At 32.9% G+C, this 10,903-nt stretch overlaps 1 protein-coding gene across 1 annotated transcript; it reads right to left on the bottom strand.

The window, feature by feature from the left end:
- Positions 1–6,796: 6,796 nt before the first annotated feature.
- Positions 6,797–9,186, bottom strand: LOC148205603 (SUN domain-containing protein 1-like). Its single transcript, XM_088103592.1, has 2 exons — positions 7,876–9,186; positions 6,797–7,308 (listed from the first exon to the last, which is right to left on the bottom strand). Exons 1-2 carry the CDS (start codon positions 8,950–8,952, stop codon positions 7,003–7,005), a joined length of 1,383 nt encoding a protein of 460 aa, XP_087959718.1. The 5' UTR covers positions 8,953–9,186; the 3' UTR covers positions 6,797–7,002.
- Positions 9,187–10,903: the final 1,717 nt, after the last annotated feature.

Genomic DNA, 10,903 nt, shown 5'->3' with positions numbered 1-10,903 from the left:
AATGGTGACATTGTACTCCTTAGAGATTAATCCTGAATCCAGAAACCAACTTTAGATAATAGGCAAAGATTGACCCATTTAAACAACATTCAAAAGCAAGAAAACTTTAAATGATGTTTTATAAAACCAGAAAAATGTATAGAACTGGAAACTGAGAATCTTAAAACGCATGAAAGAGAAATAGTGATAAGAAAATGGTAATCAAAACAATAAAGATAATCAAATAGTACAGATGAAAACTTAAAAAATCTATATTAAATATGAACAATGAATATAAGATAGAGATTTAGGATTACTCCAATAGGCTTCGAGGAATTCTTGCTCACACTGTAGTCTCAACTCTCCAATCTTTTTTTTCCAGCCACAACAACCAAATAGTTATACCAATATTTAAATAGATATAGAACCAGATTATGTTAAATTATTTCTAAAAACACATATCACTAACATACAATAAACCGTTTCATAAGTAAAGTAATTCTCAAAATCCTTTACATCAAAAACATGGATTGGTCATAATTAATTAATTAAATTATTTTAATAAACAAGTTAATAAAGCATATTGATTTTAGAATTTGTTATATATATATTTATATCAATAACCCAAATTAATTACTAAGGTTATCCATGAATATATATGTAGCTTGTATCATGTATCCTTTTACAATACTTTGAATAGCTTGATCCGTTACTTTGTTTGAATAAAACAAATAATTTTTCACCCTTTTAACTAGAGTTTGAAATCAAAGTTTAAATCTGCCACTCAATTATAAATTTCATTATTATTAATTGAACAATGATATTGCATCCCTTTGATCAATCAATTAGGGATATACATCTTTACTTTAAGTATTTTTCTTTTTATAATATGTGTCCATGCTTTTATTTGGATTAATAAAAAAGATTTCACTATCACATTATCATTTCTAAACAGAAAATAATTTATAATACATTTTTGTTAATTAAAAATTTAAATTTTAAAAGCACTTAGCACCTTTCTTGTGAGAAGGTTGTAATAGAAAATTAGATAGGAGCTAGCGAATGAGTATTGTGAAGAAGGCACAGAAAATTAGTCTCCTTTCAACACTTGGCAACCATCGGTTACTCTTTTCATGGAACCACCCAATTAGCTTTCAAAACTTGTAGCAGTGTCATATCATAACTGTTAAATATATAATTCATCATTCTTTTTTTATTATCATTTTCTTCTATTCAATTTATTTATTATTTTCACCCAAAAACAAAGATAATTCAGTAATTAAGGATACTTTCTATGGACCAACGGCCTAATAATTAATTGTTGTGGTATATTAACAATAATTGTGTAACTTGTATTTCAAATTGCAACGCATTAAAAACTCATAAATAAATAAAGAAAGCATTTGCAACACTTTAAAACATCCAGTGACTAACTTCTTTTTTTCTCAACAAAAAAAGAATTTCGCACTTACACACACATATAATATATAACAAAATATTTAGGATTCTCTAATTCATTTGTATAATATTTACAACAAAAAAACTACTAATTTAACTCTTAGCACATGTTACGTACACTAAATACAAAATATCCATTGCAACGGAAAAATTATAAATCACAATTAATTTTAATGACAAAAAATAATAAGTTAATATAATTAACATTTAAATATCAATTTATAAATTAAAAATTATTCATAACTAAAATAATTTTTAAATTGATCTCTACATTAGTCATTATAGTGATTTAATTTCTAAATTGATCACTAACATTAATTATTAAAGTTTTGGTTAACAAAATATTAGTCTCTAATAGTGACCAATTTAAAGATCAATTCACTACAATTAGTAATTTAGATACCAATTTTGAAACTATTTAACTATAAATAATTTTTAGTTTATAAGTTTATTGTGACTAATAAATTTTTGTAACTAAAATTAGTTATTATTTAGAAATTTTCGTATAAAAAGATTTAGAGATTTTTTTATAGTGTATAAAAAAGAGATAGGAAATATGTTTTATAAATACAAATGTCCTACTTTAAATTTAATATCAATGATGTTATATCTTCTTGTAATATTTATCAAGTGACTTTTCAATTTTCATCGTATGCATATATAATTTAACGATTTCAATTCTTTCGTATTAAACTTTTTCTATATTAAAGAAAATGGAATCGTTTTCAAGTTTTGTAAATGATTGATAGTTATGTGTAAGTTATCAAATCTGAATTAACTTGTTAATTTGAACGAGTTTGTGTTTTTACACAGCTTTTGAGTTAATTTGGAAGCAAACTCGTTTTTGTGTAAACTCGATAGAATCGGAAGCAAACTTGATCAACTCATCCAAACTTGAGAGTTTGCAATCGAGTTGGTGAGTTGAGAGGAGAAATTTTTTAAACCCAAAATGACAACAACCATGGTGGTTTAGTGTGCGAAACTGAAAAAGGAAAACTCGCCACGAATAGATTGGCGCCTCACCACACGATTGTCTCCTCATTGTGTCCCTCACTGGTCATGGTGTCATTGCTTGCTCACCACTCGTGGCGCCACCATTCACTCACCACTTGTGGCGCCACTGTTCACTCACTATGTCGTTGTTTGCTCGTCGCACAGTTATTCACTTATCACTCACTGGGTTTGTTTTTAGATGTGTTTGTTTTTAGGTCAGTGTTAACTCTTTGGCAAGTGTACCAAATCGTTCTAAGTAATAAACCGGTAAGACCGGATATCGTATCCCAAGGAACTTGTATGACACTCTACAATCGTATACTTATCTACCTAATTTAGACTAAAGAATATTCCCTTTTTATATGGTTTTAGTGCAATGAAATTTAACTTAATATATACGTGATAAATTGAACTTCTTGGAGACAAAACACTTGAAAGTTGATTAATGAAAGATGATACAATATGGAATGGAGATGTTGGAGAATGATTATAATTACTACACTCTCATGCAAATGCACATTACTACTTCTTCATTTAATTGCTCATGTCAACCTTAATACTCAAACCCAATCCCTTGGTAGAGAGAGCCTAGACTCACTCATTAAGTTCCAATCCCTTAGTAACCCAGAAAGTTCATCTGCATTAAGAATAGTAGTTTAAGACAACTAAAGGGCCAAGCTCTATCCCTAGACACAATTTCCTTTAGGTGTTTATTCCAGTTCAAGGTTCACATAATACTTCCCAATATCAAGCAAACCTAAGATTCATGCTATGGTTGATCAAGTTACAACAAGCTTTAAGAGAAGGAAATAAACACTCACAATAAACGAAAGAAGCTTAAATTCATTGAACACAAGTGCATTTACATGAAAGTTTCGTAGTTACATCATTCCCCAACAAAATGAATTTAGCTCTCCATAGTCATGGAGAGCTTGAGCTTACAATGGAGGAAAATGGAAGAGATGGAGACCCAAGGAGGAAGGATGGAGAGTTCCTACTGCCCAAAACCAGCTCCCAGAGGTCCAAGAATGGTCTTTCTAGCTTCAGCCGCCAAGAAGATGCCACCCTCAGTTCACGGAAGCCTTAAATAGGTCTAGGGTTCCAAGTCAGCAAAAGTCGCGCCCAGCCCCCTTCCTCTAGGGTGCCCAGGCGCGAGGTCTGTGCTGGGGACTAGCGCCCGGCGCCCTGTCTAGGGCGTCCGGGCGCGAGGCCTGCGCAAAAAGTGGCGCCCAGCCCCCTGTGTGGGGCGCCCAGGCGCGAAGCCTGCGCAGAAAGTTGCGCCCAGCCCCCCTTGAGGGGTGCCCGGGCGTGAAGTCCTCGCAGAAAGTTGCGCCCAGCCCCCCCCCCCCTCCCCCCCTTCTAGGGTGCCCAGGCGCGAGGTACCTTCCATGCTCCTTCAAAACTCTTGCTTTTGTAGCTATTCCTCGGCTCCCACTCTTGGTAGTTAAAATACTTCTCCAAAGCACGCAAATTGCCTACAAATTGAGGAATTAGTGATGAAAACTTCTATGTGAAGCCTAAGCTAAACTTATTCACAAACTTAGATAAAAAGAGAGGATTAAACATGTTTCAAGCTTCAAAAGAGTCGATTTGGTAAGAAAATTGCATCACAGATAATGGTAAGAATTACTGTTATCAGTCAGTTGCGCACCTTTTTTGGAAGAAGGGATTTAAGGCATTTGTGAGTTTTTTTTTTGTCAACTCCAAGAAGGGATTAATAAATCAAATTTAATTAATAGTAGTCTAAGTGTATCTTATTTATTAAAAAGTAGAAGTAAAAATGATTATGTAGTATTTAGATATTTAGAGCATTTATGAATTGAACTTTATTTGTATTGAATTATTTCTTTTAACTATTTTGTTTATTTATTTGAATTAATATGTTATTTATAATTTTTTTTCGTAAAAGAGTAATTTTTTATGAGATTACGAATTAAGTCTATGAGTCTAATTTACGAAACTCTCACGAGTTTATGTAAACTCTCGAGTTTAACAACCTTGGTTATGAGTCATAAACATTCAAAATGCATTCTCTAGTCAATTAGATTTGTAGACATCATTAAAACCTTTGATGAATCATTAAAATAAGTTAAATATCTTTCCACCACTCGCTTTGTATGAGTGTTTGTGTGTGTGTGTGTATATATATATATATATATATATATATATATATATATATATATATATATATATTGATTTGTGAAAGTTAGAATCATAGAACAAATTTTAGAGTTTTTAAAATCGTCGGACTGCCATCCAGATAAAGGAAGTTAGTTTATTTTATTTTGAGTAGTAAACAGGTTGTAATTGATGTCTATATGATGATGTGGTGATTGATTTGTGAAATTTGATTTAAATGAGAATTTTGGTATGTTGAGTTGCTTGTAAAAGTGGTGTGGTGAATTGAAAATATGAAGAATGTTGGTGTGTGATTGTTCTACTGTTGTGACAGTTGTGTTTGATGAATTTGAGAAGGTAGATTGAGTTATTCTAAGTTTATAAATTGTTTAGAGAACTTTAATTGTTAGTGAGTTAGAAGAAATGTGAGTTTTGGGACATAAAATTGGGGTTTTGACATGTCAAATGCTAAAGTTTTGGGAACTATTTTTGGGTAATTTAAGACTTAGTTAGCCTCTTTGTAAAAATCTGGTTTTTATAGAGTAGGAACTTTTGTGTGAGTTTTTGGGTACTTGACTTAGCCTAAATGCATTGAATTCATATTCAATTGAGCAAGTTGTATTCAAATTTAAGTTATAAACAAGTTCATCAATTAAGTATAATACTAAGGATACCAATTTGGTCTTTTAAATGAGTTTAAATTGCATTTAGATCAAATTTTTAGGTTGTTGTAAAAAACTGACAGATAATCGATTATCAGGCTGAATAATCGATTATCTCAGTTAGGAATTTGTTTTCTCTTCAAGACTTTCTAGGATAATCGATTATCCTACATGATAATTGATTATCTCAATCAAAGTTCTTCATGGTTTGAAATCTCTCTGGAATAATCGATTATTTCAGTCAAAGTTCATTCTTTATTTGACAGTTTTCTGGAATAATTAATTATCTTACTTGGTAATTGATTATCTCATAAGAAATAGAGTTTTGAATGCTTAGTACTTGTTTCTTTTATTTCTTTAGTTATTTTATGAATAGAGCTTTGTTTAAACTAGTTTATAAGTATACTTATGTTGGTAATTAGCAATATTCATGGGATGATGTGTGTTATATATGATGATGAGAATGAAAGATATGTTGTGAGAAGAATCTTAATGAGAGATTATATATTTAAGTAAGTCGTGGTGAATGTTTGATAGAGACTTCAGTAAGCAGATATCTTGATATTCTACTTGATATTCTATCAAACATTTAACTCATGTAAAGTTGAATGGGATGACAGAAAGAATGACAAGAGGTCTTTACCCTTGCCCTTTAGATTTTAGGAGTGAAAGATTTACTTCATGGGTAGTAGGTCGAATTATCCTTACTTATAACTTTATATAGTATAAATATTATCATGAGTACACACTTTCAGTGAAATCTATATCAACATCGTATTCAAATAATTGAGTATAGAGATCAAATTTTAATATGATCATGTATTTAATGGATTGTTATGAATGTTGATCTTTGATTTGTTATATTAAATTATGATATATTAATTTCTTTGTATATTAACTTATCCTATTTGCTCAATTTTTGTTCTTTGTATGTTTTACTTAAATCTTTAACAATTATTACTTTTTGATGTGAGAAAAAAAAAAACAATGTCTACTCGTGATCAAGCAAGAAGATATTGTCAAGTGACACACGAATTGGAGCATATAGACATATAAGTGTAATATATCTATGTTTACATGTTTTGTATGGATAACTTATTACATATTTTCTTGTTTATATGTTATGTTCTATGAAACATATGATATTTTGTTTAATAATGTCCTTGGATGTTACAAAAATAACTAATGATAAAATAACATAATTATAGACAACAATTAATATATAATTAGATGTTATGAAATTATCGAATTGTCTAATTATGATTAGCTTTGTCTATGTCTTCAAGAATCAATACTAGGTTGAGACTCTTTCCTTCACATGAAAAGCCCAACCAACCACAATTTTTAAAATACATGAGCTTTCGAATATAATCTTTATTATTGGATAAAAGTTACAATCAGATTACATAAATAAGAGAGTAAAAAAAATCTTGTCATAATATATATATATATATATATATATATATATATATATATATATAAGGAATCAGAAAAGGTTGTACATTCAAAAGAATGAGGGTAAAAGAATGAAAACAAAAACTGAAGTAAAGCATCTAAACAAGAGAAAACCAAAATGAATTGCAAGAAAAAAGAGAATTGCTTTGCAAGAAGCAAGATCTACCAATTGCCTATATCAGAATCATACAGTAGATACAATATCCATTTGACGCAGCAATAACAAGTTAAAAATGACAAAACTAAAAGCAAAACATCCTATTCTACATCTAAACAAAATAAACTGAACAATTATACAGAAACTGACAAAACTCAAAGCAAAACACTGTCATACACATTATGACTCCAATGTCATCATAGAAACCGAGTCAGGTTCGTGACCATGAACTCTAAACCGATATATACATGTGTGTGAAGGGCTTCCATGGTTGGATGTAAAATCGAGCCTTACCGTGTTGATGAGACCAAAGGCACCTGAATTCAACACGTTGAATGTCTGAGCATTGCTCTTCTCTAGGTCATACGTAAATTCTGATAGATGATACATCTTTTCAAAGTCAACTGCAGAATCACCATTAACGCCCTGCAGCCAACCAGAGACCCTACAGTCTTTAGGGGCACTTGATCTGTCATATGCAACGCTCTGTTGGACAGAAAAATTATCAGTACTGAAATTTAAAAGTATAAAAAAAATGGATTCAGTGTAACAGGAAATAAATTGAAAACAAAATGTCATTTATTAGTTACAAGTAAAAAGCGAAAACATAAAATGAAAATAAGAAATAAAGTTACAGGTAAAACATCACTTAACTTTCTCAACTTTATTAGTGTTATTGTATTCACTTTTGGTCCTATCAATGCACTAAGAAATTACAAGGTATCTTATAATAGTCTAATAATCAATCTTAAAATACTAATTTGTGTATTTTAAGATCCATGTGATATATTAGGGATAAATAAACTTAATGCATGGCACATCATCCGATTGCAAATTCATAAACTGAGTTTGCCAAAAGTAGAAAGAAGGCGGCCAAGTGCATAAACATGAGATATGCATAATATATTTGCAAACATAAATTTCGATATCAAACATTTCATCTATTCTAATATTTAAGTAAATTTAAGGAACAGTACAAAAACACCGTTATATACATACCAACAGGCTGACATGAACACAACAATGTTTAGATTTAGAACAAGAATTTGTCACCTTTGCTACATGTTCCAAGGTGACAGCCTCGGGAATGATGGCAGTGCGAAGCCTAATCTGAACAAACCCTTTACTATCCTTCAAGGGGAAACACTGCCCTGGCTCGCCAAAGCTCGGTTTTAACATCTTTTCCGCATTTGGGTGGACACCATTTTTGACAGACTTTAACCAATTTCCCCTCCCCATATGATACACATCCGAATGCTTCACCACCGCACCGCCGCTGGTGGCTAGAGCATAATCCACTCTCCCAAGCCCATCAGCAGCATGCTTCTCAATCTCCTTCTCAATCACTTCTCTTGCAAAATCTCTTATTTCATCCAAACCACCACCCTGGAACCCACCCCCCTTCACCCTCCTCACTTCCTCAACAAATTTCTCAAACTCTTCCTTTGACAACCAAGCCTCCCCTTTTAAATCACTCAAATACCTCTCCAATTCCTCACTCCTTGCCTCCAATTTCTTCAACCCACTTTGAAAAATCACCCCTTTCTCCTCAATTTTCTCATTCAATTCCTTTCTTAACCCTCTGACCTCATCTTCAATCTTCTTATCCACCACATCAACTTGCACCTGAATCATCTTAGCCGTCTTCTTCAACAGTCCCTCCACATCCGAAATCCTTCCCTCGAATTCCAACAACCCAGCGTATCCTCCTACATCACCACCATCACCGGAATTTAATGCCAGCCGCCGGATCAACTGAACAAGCCCCGCAAGCACCACCAACAGCCCTAAGTTCTTCCCCAAAATGCTCAATACCAGCAGCCACCGCGGCTTCTCTGCCTTCACGGCAGACTTCCTCGCCCGCCGCGGTTGAAGCGATGCGGAGTTCCCACCTGCCCCGGCGACCTTCTTTACCGGAGCCAAATCCCGAGGGATCCGGTCAAGAACCGCCTCGCCTCGAATGGAGTAGTGGCTAAGGTCGCGCCCGGCGCCCGTGGCACCTTCGCCGGAAGTCGCGAGTGCGGGGGAGGCGGCGACGTCGTTGGTGGCGGTTTTCCTCTCGGAAGCGAGCACCGGCCTCCGACGCGCCCCCGGGTTTGCCGCGGTGATGGACACCGTGGAAGCCGACATCGGAATCGTCGAAAACCCCTTCTCAATTCAAACACCGAATTTGAAAATTTTTAAAATATAAAGAAAAAAAATGAAAAAGGAAATTATGGGAAATTAATGTCGGAAATCCTAGTAACACGTTGGGGAGAAAAAAGAACGAGAGAGTAAGAAAAAAAAAAGAAAAAGAAGAAATGAGAGGCTAAAGAGGGAGAGCGTGTTCTACAGTGTTTTTATGAAATCTGAAGAAAAGCAAAATGATGAAGAGGAAGGATTTAAATATTTGTTAAAAGTTTACTTTTTGGCCCTTTTTGGAGAGTGTTACGAAAATTTGATTGGAAAGTGAGGGAGGAAGTTGAAGCGGGATAAACGATTGCATAATTTTTGGGCTTTAATTGGGCTTATCGCTTTTTGGGCCTGGGTGGAACAATCAGATCTCGGTTTTTTCTGTCAACACTAAAGTTCATTTCCTGCACGCCCACAATATCTATCCGCACCCTCCGATTTTCTTTCGAAAAAATCACTTTCGAATTATTTGTTCAGAAAACTTTCCAAAATAAGTTTTCAATTTTTTTGGAATAAGATTTCTTAAATAAAATTTTTGGAATAAGATTTTTGAAATAAATGAAATGCATTGAGGAATAGACCTTTTGAAATAAAATTCCTAGAACAAAGTTTTTTAAATACATTGTTAAGGACATTGAGAAGTAGAAAGAAATTATTTAAGATATTGAGAGTCATTATGAGATCAATGGCTAGTGAGTAAGTTACATACAATCAACTGAAGGCAGACCTCATGTTGTTCAATCGATCAAAAGCCAAACTTTATGAAAATGGGGAACAAAGAATCATAGTGCATCATATTTTACAAGGACAATGTTACTTGAGAACAATAGTGCCTTCGGGAATTATCAAGAATTTGTTTTGTGCTTTTCGAACTTTATTGGTTATGGTTGTGAATCAAAGAGGATTATATTCTAGGTTTAATAGGTTCGGAGGTCCCTATATTTGCGGGTTCGTTTCACTTGGGTCCTCCAATTTTAGAAGTGATCAATTAGGTCCCTAATTTAATAAAATTGAGTCAATAATACCCTTTCCGTTAAATGCAAGGGAATCTGAATGCAAATTAAACAAGTGGCATGCTGAGGCATCATTTTATTTGGAGGTGGCAGAGTTTGAACTTAATACGTGGCAATTTCTGCAATTTTTAATTTGCATTCAGATTCCCTTGCATTTAACGGAAAGGGTATTATTAACTCAATTTTGTTAAATTAGGGACCTAATTGATCACTTCTAAAATTGGAGGACCCAAATGAAACGAACCCGCAAATATAGGGACCTCCGAACCTATTAAACCTATATTCTATAAATATGGGATAAATCAAGTATTCTTTATGAGATAAATGTAATAAGACAGACACAATACTCGTGAAGAGATAGTTATTCATCCTCCTATTAAAACATTAATCGAGGAAGAAAGAAAATAGAAAAGCAAATATTGATCGAAGCCAAGAAGCAAATCGAGGAGAAGGACAAAGTAAATATAGCTCTGAAAACTTCCAGAATATCAACAACACAAGCCACATGGACTCCAAAATTGTTAAGGGTAGTTTTAAGTTAGTTATATGTAACTTGTTCAAATTTGAATTCAAATATTATAACTTTTCAGGGAAGCTTAGAAATATAAATAGGTTATTTTATATTTTACGATTGTCAAAGACTGTGGAACAGTACATATATTTTGATAAATGCCACAAATAGGAAAAATGGCTAATCATATATTGATGTTGCAATTTAGGTCACTGCTCTCAATGATTTATGTTACAAATTACTTTACTTTTCTTGGTAATTTACCTTTTATAATTTACTTTAGTGATCTTGTTACTTTATTACAACTTCTTATATCAACACATTTACCACCACTTTGAGTTTTTATCATATTTACATTACACTTCCTCATTTTATCAAAAAAATA

This window comes from Vigna umbellata, chromosome 1 (assembly GCF_029865625.1).
Source record: "Vigna umbellata cultivar VRB3 chromosome 1, Vumbellata_1.0, whole genome shotgun sequence".
In the NCBI taxonomy this organism is placed as follows: domain Eukaryota; kingdom Viridiplantae; phylum Streptophyta; class Magnoliopsida; order Fabales; family Fabaceae; genus Vigna; species Vigna umbellata.
The sequence above is the reverse complement of the archived record's forward strand: the minus strand, read 5'-3'. Positions and strand labels throughout refer to the sequence as shown.